At 46.9% G+C, this 12357-nt stretch overlaps 1 protein-coding gene across 1 annotated transcript in view; it reads left to right on the forward strand.

The window, feature by feature from the left end:
- Positions 1 to 9084, forward strand: part of E4F1 (E4F transcription factor 1) — a 422222-nt gene extending 413138 nt beyond the window's left edge. The window contains exon 14 of the mRNA XM_085629438.1: positions 4456 to 9084. Within this exon, the coding sequence (XP_085485564.1) occupies positions 4456 to 4800 (345 nt within the window). The 3' untranslated portion in view covers positions 4801 to 9084. The remainder of the gene's footprint in view (positions 1 to 4455) is intronic.
- Positions 9085 to 12357: the final 3273 nt, after the last annotated feature.

Here is a 12357-nt window from a genome sequence, read left to right on the forward strand (position 1 = left end):
GGATAGCCAGATGGATAGTTAAGTGTATTCAAATCTGTTATCAAAAGGCAAAACGCACATTAACTATTCCACCACGAGCCCACTCAACACGCAAGTTGGGGGCTTCCATGGCCTTCCTAGGAAACATTCCCCTGCATGATATATGCAGAGCAGCCACATGGTCCACTACACACACATTTACAAAACACTATTGCGTAGATGTGCAGTCAAAACAGCAGGCAGCTGTAGGACAGGCTGTTCTCAAAACACTTTTTCAGACCGCTGCAGCTGGCACGGGTAGCCGCCGCCAATAGAGGGCACTGCTATGTATTCTATGCACAGATATGAATTCAGCAGCCCACATGCCTCGAACTGAATATGCTACTTACCAGTATGCATCTGTTCTTGGCATGTAGGGCTGCTGACATTCATATCGCCCTCCCTCCTCCCCGGCGCCTGTCGCAGCTGCAGCTCTCAGAATTATTGCAAGCATGGTCATCACTTTCTGTATCTACTCCATCACTGCCACAATGGCGAAAAACAATCTGAGGATGGAGAGGATGCCCATGCGCACTGTAGTCCAGGGGAGGAGTCACCTATCCAAGGATACTTCGAAGACTCTTCCAGGACAACAACGTGCAAACATCCGGACCCAACACTAGGCGGCGATCTATGCACAGATATGAATGTCAGCAGCCCTACATGCCAAGAACAGATGCATACTGGTAAGTAGCATATTCATTCCGGGGCAGTTTCCTACCTGGATACTGTTATTTACCCCTGCTGACCCAAAAGTACCTTCATTCCTATACTTCAGTTGGAAAAATAAGTTATTTCCTTTAGATTTTTGACACTCTAGGGTTAGTAAAGTTGCACAGTCAAGGCTTACTTTGAAGTGGTTGAGGCTACAAATTCAGATTCAGCATGGCAAAGTAATTAGTACTCCATGTGCTAGATTCCTCAAACTCTGTACTAGATCTTTGAGGTAGAATAGTATTTTTTTTTAATAACAGGCAAGTAAAAATTAATAATAAAAAATATGATGCAAAATGATATGCCTGTATAATCAGAAGGTTCTAGCTCTTTCTGGTGCAAAGATACGTATTCACTGTTTTTACAGCATTGACATGCTAGGCTCTACTTTATTCCATTATTGGTCCTACGTCTGTTATCCCAAAATGCTCTGCTCAGACTTGTAAGTCTTTGGAACACATAGGCTTTACTATGCTTTTTGTGAACTGAGGGCAGTCAACGGAACAGGTGTCAGACAAAACAATTAAACTGTAGCATGTTTACTATAGACCAGGCCATATGTTTCAAATGCTCCTTTTCCACAGGCTTAAGGAAAGAAACTCAAAGATTCAGATGCTGCTCTTGAGTTGAAGCCAAAATTGTCCAACATTGTACTGAATTAAAAAAAATTATCAACCAGGAACATGACCTTAGCAAGGATCTTGAGAAGGGATACAGTTTGTTTCTTGGAAGAGTTCTGGGTGTCTGGTCCAGGACATTGGCCCCATAGCCAGTTAGAATTTCTAGCTTCCTTAATATCTGCTGAATTGTGTTACAAAAATTGATCTAGGTTTCAGAATAGCTTACTCCAGCTAACAGAACCCAATGTGGAGTGTACGAGGGACCGACGTACAAGTTCTTGACATGAGGAAACCCATGTTTAAACACTGTAGTGATCAAATTGTAATGTGGGAAACCTGACCACTCAAACAGCTGTCACTTTGTATTAAACAAACAATTCTTGAAGGAAAGGGATGCTTCAGAAATCTGGTCATGTAAAGAAAAAAATCCAATTGTGCCTTTTTGGTGCCATGCACTTGGATGACAAATTATGGCATCGTACTTATTATAGCATACCTCTTATGACCGTCTTTCTGATAATGAAAGGGCTCCTGTTACATCAGGGTTTGGTGTTGGAACCCTCTCAATAGCTCCTATGGGCAAAAGAGCCCACACCTCCTGTCATAACAAGGTCAGGTGGTCCTCCGACAACCGTTGTACAAAGGGTGACATTGGGGGGGGGGGGGGGGGAGGTTCGTGGAATGGCAGGATGTAACCCCGCTGAACAATCTGCAACACATTGGTCTGAGGTGATGGTCTGCCATGAGGTGTCCCTGGTGACTGAAAGGTCTACGGGAGCCTCTGCTGAGGCCACGAAAAGCCTGGGAAGCCTGCTGGCCTTGCCGGTATGGCTGGAATTAGCGGATGGAAGGTCCCGAACAGGAGGGACGAAAGGAGGAATGTGGCTGACGAGAAGCAGCAGTCAAACCCAAGGAGGGAGCCATGACCCAGATGTCCTTAAAGCGCTCCAGCACTGCATCCACCTTGTTGCCAAATAGGCGAGAGCCCTCAAAGGGCATGTCCATGAGAAGAGACTCCCATGGACATCCAGGTAAAAGCCTGTTGATTGCAGCCAAGCATGGTGCCTAAGGGCCACAGCGGAGCCCATAGCTCTGAAAATGGGGTCAATGGTGTCCAGTCCACACTTTATGGTGAGTATCGCTGCTTCCAGGCCATCGAGCATAGCTTGTGTGGGAATCACCCTGGCTTCCTTTGGGGCAATAGGCAGCACCTGTGCCACTGAGTCCTACAGAGTGTGGGAGCAACAGCGCGGAAGGCAACTGGTATTGACTGACTGTGAGGCCAGACTGGTGGAAGTAAAAATCATTTTTTCCTAAGGCTCCAATCTTTTAGACTCCCTATGAGGGGGTGTAGTGGGAAAAAGCCCCTGGGTTAACTCCAGCTGTCGAAGCCTGCACCACCAAACTCTTGAGGTTGGGGTGAGGTGCTGAGAGAGGAATTTTGGGTCCCCAGTCGATGATGACTGTTGATTCGGATATCTGAGCAGGGTTTCGACCAGGCCTCCAGGATGTCAGTGAGAACTTAATCTAACGGAAGCAGGGGCTTTGCAATGATATTCCACAACTGAAACACCTCATTTAAATCTGTTTTAACTTCCACTGATTGGAGCTTGACATCAAGAAACTCCGCTGTCATCCTCTTGACAATGGCGAATGACACACTATCCTCAGTGGCCAGACCAGGTAGAGTGACCGAACCGGAGTCTAGAGATGTGTTTAGCCCGTAGGCGTTACCGAACTCCTCATGCCAGTTCTCCTCAGGGAAGAACTGAGCTATGTCATCCATTAGGTCAAAGGCCTAATACTCTGCTTAGTCTCAAACTCTGGTCTGCCAAAAGATAGAGGCACCATGTCCGAGCCTGAAGGCTGCCGTGGCCTGGGCGCAGCCAGTCTTTACGTCGGATGGGGCCATAGTGGTGCCGTCTCGGGGTCAGACAGAATAATGTAACCCTTGCGCTGTCGGTCACCCCTTTAACAGCGTTGAGGGACTAAACTCTGGTGAATGAGCTCTGGAACAGATCAAGAGGGTCTAGGCAGCGTCTATGAAGGAACACTTCTACACTACTTGGGGCCAGAAGGTGCACCAGCAGGCAAAATGCTTTGTAAAACTCCTGAAGTTTGGCAGGTGTCACTCCAGTACCAGGAATCTCTTGGAGGTGTGGAGACTGAGTCGTCACCGGTGCCGTGCAGGGCCTAGAGGCATTAGGACGTCCCCTTGCACCTTCTTGGGACTTGGAAGGTCTCAGTGAAGTAATCAGCACTTCAACATTTTGATTTACCCAACAATGACTTTGACTTAGAGGATGACCGGTCACAGGAATTACTCGGGGAGTGGGCCCCAGACTGTCCACGAGACCGAAACCGTCCCCGGGAGCAGAGGTGATATAGAGTCTTTCATTGCCATGCTGTGAGAACCTTAATCACTCTCTCCCAAATCACCTTCGGGTGCGTCACGAGACAGTCGGAGCAATGCTTGTATTTGTGGCCTGACCCCAAGCAGCACAGACAGACCAGATGAGGATCAGTCACAGATATCGGTCTGTGAAATTCCCTGCAAAGCTTACAACCTTTAGGTTTTAGTGGGGACGTCTCCCTAGCACACAGGAAACAGGAAATGGATTGACAAAAGTCAGAAAAACATAGTCAAAAAGTGATACGATAGCTCTCCGGATCCTCGACTGTTGGAATGGAAAGATAGGAACTAATGTCCGCATGCTGGGGTGACGCCTATACAAGCGCCGCTTATGTCCCTTCCTGCGCGGACCACGTCGACGCAGAGCCATCAGTGCCACCTACCGGCGTGCAGAGGTTTACCACTCAAGAGTTTCAGGGTCCTGTCTGATGCCTGGGAAATATTGTAAGGTAAGGAATCTGTGGTTGGAACTCTCAGCCAGAAACACGATTCTAATGAGTAAAGCTTCATATTGAGTATACTCTAGGGCAGTAAATGTGGTCTTCTGATACTGAGTATCACGTCTCCTTTGTGATATTTTTAAATGAAAAAGACAGTCTGCAGGGAGGCCACTGTTTGGTGTATATATGTATATAATGTCCCTTTGAACACCACCATTCACTATTTTCTTTTCTCATTCCTTATTCACAGGTGGATAATCAGCTCATAAAGGTTGTACAGCATTTAGTGAACCATGCAAACTCTGGTCACCAGATCATTGTTCATAATCTGGCTTTGGGGACAAATGCAAGCTCTGTGGACGTCTCGGATACAATCACCATAGCCACACCAGAGTCTTTAACTGAGCAAGTGGCATTGACATTGGCTAAAGCCATTGAAGAGGGGACTGTGATGACAGCAGAATCTGCAATGGACATAGAGGACGGCGCATTAACACTGGTCGCATCAGAAGACATTGAGATGCTTGAACAGTCTGGGGAATTTGTTTTAGCCTCGCATGAAGGTGAAGTGGAAGTCCAAACTGTCATTGTTTGAGGAGTACCTTCTCTTTTTAACAAGCGAACAAACTTTGTCTTGGCCCAGCACCTTTGCCAACCTGCCTGAGCGCTTGCTCCTGCTAGCTACAAGTGATAACGTTGCATCCCTGCTCATGTGTTTCAGCATGAACAGTTATTCTGGCCTTCTTGGAGCAAATGCTACATCAAGGTGGTGCCTGATTTCGGTTACCTAAAACTGAATGTGGTTTCTAAATTGATTGTACATTACAAGAATTTTAAATTCTCAAAAGTGAAAACGATGCAGATTTTCTAATGTTGGGAATTCTAGAACGCACCAGACATTGCCATGAATTAAACCCTACAGGATCATGTTGAGGTTTCGAGGTTTTTGGTGATGTGCACTTGATTCTGCCAGATGTGCTCTTACGCTGACTGATAAAGAATACCCTTCACCCCGAGAGAAGTCATTTGATGCAAAAGAGAACACAGAATGTTGTGTTTTTTATGGGGAAAGTACTCATGAACTGAAGCATGTGAATTGAGTAATTATGCAGTCGAAACAGTGTTTTTTTTTTTTTTTGGCATAAGGACTTGTGGATTGAATTAAAGATCCATGTTGCCAAAAAAGCGGAATTCCAGCCTGATTTTAAACAATGAGGAAAAAGAGTGGGTGGTTAACTTATTGTGGGAATTGCTGTGTTGTAACTCAGACCTTCTCTGCTGTGTTTGCTTCATAGGTATTGACATCTAACCTGGTACTATAAATGCTTCCAGACTAGAAATTGTGCTGGGTGGCCTTTGGAAGTGTAGTGTGTAGCCGCCTTCTTGCCCTCTCCTCCCGTAATTGTTAAATTGGCTGCGCTTTACATTGTATGATAGACTTAAATTATCATGATCAACATTAACCATAGCCTATTATTTAACAGCACGTGGTATGCTGGTTTTAGGCTTTCAATCAATACACATTTGTACAGTGCTACTGTTCACTCGTGAGGGTATTCAGGGTTGTAGAGCTCAGTCGAAAAGCCAGGTCTTGAGTTCCTTCCGCCAGGGAGGATTATGTCCGGACCTGGAAGGGAATGCTGTTTCAGGATTTGGTGGCGCAGCAGGAGAAGGAACGGCATCCACCGTAGCTTTGGCACATGCACGATGCCTGTGCAAGGGCGAGGGAGGCGGAAAGAAGGTCTCTGGAGGGTTGGTGGAAGTTCAGGTTGTAGTTGATATAGGCTGGTCCTTGGTTGTGGAGGGCTTTATAGGCGTGTCAACATATTCCCTCACCTTGGGGGTGGAGTTGGCAGAGGTGGGCACACCTCTGCGTCACTTGGTTTTCCCGCTGGTTCTCCTTCCCAAAGTGGGGGTAGAACCAGTGGGGACCAGTTGCTGAAAGCAGCAAATGGTCTGGAGAGGCTCACAAATGCTTGGCACCTCAACCCAGGATGTGCATTGTTTCAGGCCCCCGAGAGCAGCAGGTTCTCGACCCAGGGGTCCAGAAACATGTCTGGTGGTGGCAGCCTGCGCAGCCACTCAGTCAGGTCACTGGTAGTTGGTCGTTTTTCAGGGGGCATCTCTAAGATGCCCCCTGTGGTGCATTTTACATTAAATCCCACGCTGGCATCAGTTTCTCAGTTTGTGATACCAAACTTCCCAGGCTTCAGTGTAGCCATTAGGGTGCTGTGGAGTTCGTAATGACAACCTCCCAGCACCATATACTCTTAATGCCAGCACTGCACTTACAGGGCCCAGGAATGGACCTGGGCACTGTAGGGGTATAGGGTACCCAGCTAGAGGGGTGACTGAGGTATGCCAGGGCAGTGTGTGTTGTGGGCATGGCACACAGGGATGTGTGCCATGTCGACTATTTTGTTCTGCACCCAGACAATCAGCCTGCAAAGGCAGTGTCTGTGTGTCGGGGTACAGGGCCTCTAAGGGTGGCAAAATAAGTGCTGCAGCCCTTAGGGGCCTTCTCTGGTCATAGTGCCCTGGGTACCTATGGTACCATTTACCAGGGGCTGACATGTGGCCAGAGATGCCAATTATGTTTAGGCTTTAATGCAGTTTTAGGGAAGGAACACAGACCCTGGGTACCTGATTGGCAGGAGCCCAGGGCACACTCAGTCAAAGCACATCAGCAATTCAGCAAAAAGTGGGGGCATACCATGCAAGAAAGAGGGCACTTTCTCAGATTCCTTGAGCTGATGGTTGAGGGCTTTTTCAAGAACTTTGGTGGGGAAGGGAGCATTAAGATGGGGAAGTAGTTGAGGAGTTCGTTAGGGCAGCGGAGGGTTTCTTGAAGAGCGGTCTGGCTTCTGTGTTTACATGCGGTGGAGAAGGTGGCTGTGGAGATTGATGCGTTGAGGATGGTAGTGAGTTGGCTGTTAATATCCTTGCTTCCAAGGTGAAGAGGCAGTGGGGCAGGGGTCCCTGGGTGCTCCAGAGTGGACGAGGTTCATGAGGGCTGTGGTATTCTGTTCTCATGTGGTGAGCGGATGGTTGGGGGTGGCGTCCTTATGAGTTAGGAGCCTGTAGAGGTCGGTGGGTTGGGGTTCAAAGTTCCTATAGATGGTGGATATTGTGTTGTGGAAATGGTTCGCTAGATTGTCGCAGAGTTCCTATGATGGGGACATGGTGTTCTCTATGGCCATTGGGCAGGAGAACTCTGACAATGCTGAAGAGTTCCTTGGTGTGGTTTGTGCTTGCTTCAATGCGGTTTGCTAGGGCATCTTTTTTGCATCTTTGAGGTGTCGGTAGTATTTGTTGAGGGCTGACTTGAAGGTGGCTCGGTCTACAGTGGCTCGGTCTATAGTGTCTCTGCTGGTGTCATCTGCTTTCCAGTTGTGTGCAGGTGCATTTCATAGTCCTGAGTTCAGGTGAGTACTAGCTGACTTGTTTGGTGGATATGCAGGTATTTCCTGGTTCAATGGTGGTGACGTGGGTGGCGCAGTTGTTGATTCAAAGGGTGAGGTTCCAGATTGGCCTGTTCTAGGTTGGTTGTGGGGTAGGCCTGGGCTTGGTGGTGTTGAGAGCGTCCTTCCTTTGGGTCTGTGCCACTTTGCTCCAGAGTTGGGAGGCCGATGTCGCTCATGTGTTGCAGGAGGTTGGCGGAGTGGTCTGCTGGATCGTCAAGTTGGAAGTTGAAGTCTCAGAGGAAGATGTAGTGCTTGAAATCGTTGGCTAGTGGGGCAATGAAGTCTGTGATTGCCTCGCAGAAATTGGGCGTGGTCCTGGGGATCTGTAGGCGAGAGTGACTCTGATGGCTTTGAAGGGAGAGTAAAACAAAAGCTAACATTCTTTGCTTTACTGATCCAGCACAACCTACACTGTTTTTGTCCGATTATGAGGGCACCCTGCAATGAGTGGTGTCTGTAATACATCTATTGGATGGGCTGGAAAAGGATATGCACTGAGGCTTACTTCATTTTATTTTGATCCTCCATTGGATTGCCTATAGGAACAGATGCCCAGACTATGCGTGTGGATTGAAGAATATTTTGAAAAACCTGTACGGCATGCTGGTAAAGCTGCTTTTATCTTCAGCCCACATGACATCAGAAAACCTATAAGACTGCACCTCATTAAACCTTTTAAATGTCCATTTTCTTGTTTTACATTTTCAGATACTACAGATTTGTGGCGGATTGCGCTTAAGCAGTTTTAGCTTTCTATAATTTGTTGAACTCCTGAAAATTTCTATTATAGGATCTTAATAGTCATGAACATTGAATATATAGACCTATGCATGGGGTAACAACACTTTTTCAAGAGTCAGCCTAATTTGACTTTGTAATCTTTTAATAAAGAAAAGCATTTTATTTTCTTATTTATAAATAGGAAATTTTGTATGAAATTGTGCGTCTAGGCATACAAATTCCCTTAGAGGAAAAACTGCATTGTGCCTTTAAAAAAAAAAAAGCACGCCATGGTCTCGGAATGCATGTGACAGTGGGGCATTTTTTTTTCTACTCTGCACAGGCATCCCTGAACACACAGATCTGCCCTCTTTATATATTTTTCACAGAAATTCTAAAGTAAATCAATTTATTGTTTCAGACTACATTGTAAATATTCAGTTGTAATCCAGCATTCTGCGAACAGGTAGGTTGTGGTTTGCAGCTTGTGCTGCTGTTGATCACATGTTGTGTAAACTCGTGCCCGCTAGTACTGGGCCCAGACTATAAAGTTGTTTTTCTTGGAAGAGGAACACACAGTGCTCCAGAACTCGTATTCTATCTCAGTTTGTTTATTTACCCTGTGTGATTAGGATACGTTTCAACTACTGTGCCTCTGCTGCAAAACAAAAATAAACTTTGATGCTGGAGGACCTGAGCACTAATTTGCCAAGACATCCAATATACTGTATTATCAGGGTGTGGGACAGAAGCTCTTTATGAATAGTTAGAGACTGGTTGCTGTGAAGGTGGTCTGAGAATGACCCTGTGTGGGGGGAAATGAACACGAAAACACCATTTAACTTTTGCCTGTGGCTGGATGAGCTTCAGATCTATAACCTCTGAGAGGACAACAAAGAAGTACCTGCTCGGCATGTAACACTTTACATTCAAAGATAATTGTTTGGCATAAAGCAATAGAAGGTGGCTGCATTGTTCAGCATGGAGTGCCAAAACTTCTGTCTGCTGCCGCCACTGAATAGACTGAAGGAGTCTACTTTGACACTTATATAACCAGTGGTAAGTCACAATGGTCCTGTCCGTCAGGGTGCCACTCTATCTCCAATTGAGAAGAATATCCTTCAGTTGATCCCAATGAGCACCAAGTTCCTCTGGTCAACGGTGATGCTACAGCACTTTGAGGCCATTAGGGAGGCCACGCTGTGCATCTCTAGTACTTTTCCAGCTCCTGGATTCACAGGGGCCTCCCTTTGCCCAACGGAGGAGAGCCTCCTTTGCTGTATTCATCAGAGGTGCTGCAGAGGACCTGGATCTACAGCTTCCTCCTGTTGAGGCTCAATCCAATGCACTTACTGACGTTCTACAACCTGGGACTGCTTCTTTGAGCCCTTACTGCTATTCAACGAAGCCACAACTGATACTCATATGAGCACTTGGTCTAATCCTTTATGTTGACCACCAGTGAACGGACAGGTGGCCAGGTCCTTCACTTTGGTGCCTGGTCTAATCCTTTATGTTGACCACCAGTGAACGTACAGGTGGCCAGGTCCTTCACATTGGTGCCTGGCGACCCTAAATTTGATTAGACTCAGCATCCTACTCCTACACTAAATTTGTTCCCTACAACACACACCCCCTGACAAGTAGTCAAAATGAATTGAGAAAACAAACGTTAAATCCGGCCAGCCGAGCCTTGAGGTTGGTCAAAGCACGTTTCCTACTTGGCTGTTTTATGCACTTCTTCTAAGAAATGGTCAGCAAGATCTTGCCAGCAGACCTGGAAGAGTTTCGGATTTCCTTGGCATTGAGTCATCTACCATGGCAAGGATATACCTATATATGTGATTCAGGCTGTGTTAGATACTATCACTTGTTTGAGTGAGCAGTTGGCCATAGTGTGTTACTCTGGCACCACACTTGAGACACAGGTTTTTCTAGAGATGTACAGACATTCCATATAGATATGCATTTTGATGAATCCTGCTTTTTTTTCAATGAGCTGATCTCCCTCTGCAGCACTTCAAGGAAAACCAGGCCATAGTACATTCTGTGGGTCTTTCAACCCTTGCCAGACAGAGGTTTGGTGTATATGCAATTCTAGGAACCCCCCACACCGACCCAGCCACAGTCACTTCACCCCTTTCATGGCCTCATGCAGGGCAGGCAATGTGCAGGTCACCAGGGGCACTGACCTTCCCTGTGCCACTCCCCTGCGGCATAAGCCTACAAACTGCTTTAATTTGCCCTTCGCGTCGCACGCCACCCTGTGGGAGACCGATTCAAAAATGTTCTCCAAAGATGACTAATCGCATCCAACCGACTGGGCCTCCAGATCATCCAGGAGGGCTATCCCCTTCTGATGGATACTTCTAACTGCATATTTCTCACATTGTGGATATCTCCAAGTGCCAGACTGGATCTGAGAAATTCATAGCCCTGCTGCTGCATGACAGCAGGTGGCGCAGTGATTCCACGTTATTGCCATTCTACTTAAGTGATGAATGAAGCTGCATAATAAGTGCCACCCAGGTACTCAAGAAGTTTCTTTCTGCACCTTCAGATGTGGATCCATACTTTTGTTCCTTCTTTTTTAGGGTCAAGCCTGTGCTAGTGCATGCGAGACACTGTTGTATACAGTAAAGAGCTTGGAGCCCGCCCATGCTTACACTTTGTGCACTTTAGCTTTACTCTTCTTTACAGGCTCCTTATTTGGACATTGCAGACAAAACTTAATGTTTGAGGCATGTGAGCTGTAGATCACACACATGCTTTGCATACTCCTGCCATCTAGTGTTGGTTCTGGATGTTTGCTCTTTTTTTTTTCTTCAAAGAAGTCTTTCCAGTCACAGGGTAGGTGACTACTCCTTTCTGTGATAGTGCGCATGGGCATAGACTCCATTGTTAGATTGTTTTTTTCCGCCATCGGGTTCGGACGTGTATTGTTGCGCTCTGGTTCGACACCGTTTCTCGGGTTCCCCTCGGTGCGCAATCCACTTACCCTCGATGGTATTGTTATTCGATCGCGTTTCCCATTTTCCACGTATCGTACAGGGAAAAACTCTTTCGATCAGAAACTTCATGGGATGCCATTAGGCCTAGCCACGTTGGGCAAGCTCGCAGTCGATGGAACGGACTCCATTTAAATGATGTCCTCGGTGCCACGCCAGGAGCCGTGCACCGACTCGCACGAAGTGTGCAACTTGTATCTGTCCCGGAGCACGACTAACAAGACTGTGACGCATGCAAGTCCTTCCTATCCAAGAAGATGCTCCGTGACCGTCGGGCTCGACGTCACGAAATGCAACATCAACAGAGCGGCTCCATTCCGGACCTCTTCAGAGAAGATTCCTAACAAGATGCCGACAACACACAAGGAGCCGAGGGAGAGCACATTTCCCTGACTGATGTCGAGTCAGACATAGATGAAGACATTCCGCAGGTTCAATGTACTGTGAGTACTAACACTCCTGTGCCCCAGACTCTACCTCTGCCCAAGAAAAAGGCTCCGGTCAGGCCTCTGCCTTCAGGCCAAGGTCGGCAAGAGAAGTTTCCAACGCCCCAAATTCAGGCATGGCACCGAAACAGACATTAAAGCCTTCTGGTTCAGGATCGAGTCGGCCCCATTCGGGCACCGAGCCCAAACAATCTGCACTGAAGCACGTTTTGGTAACAATCCCTCCATTACTGAAACCGAAATATTCTCCGGATCTGAACACTTCCACGCCGAAAATATAGGCACCGGAAATATTGTCATCAAAACAAAAAACCACTCCGACTCCGTTAAAGGAGCATAGTTTCGACGTCCCGCCTTTAAACACGGACCTGAAACAAAAGGAACTGGTTATCAATCCCAAAACTGGACATATTTATGTTAAATTGCCCTTGAAACGCAAACCAGATACAGAGCACACTTACCATACAGTCGTTAAGAGGAAACCTGTTGGGACTAACACCTCTCTTCCTCCTCT

The sequence above is a fragment of the Triturus cristatus genome, chromosome 10 (assembly GCF_964204655.1).
Source record: "Triturus cristatus chromosome 10, aTriCri1.1, whole genome shotgun sequence".
Classification (NCBI taxonomy): domain Eukaryota; kingdom Metazoa; phylum Chordata; class Amphibia; order Caudata; family Salamandridae; genus Triturus; species Triturus cristatus.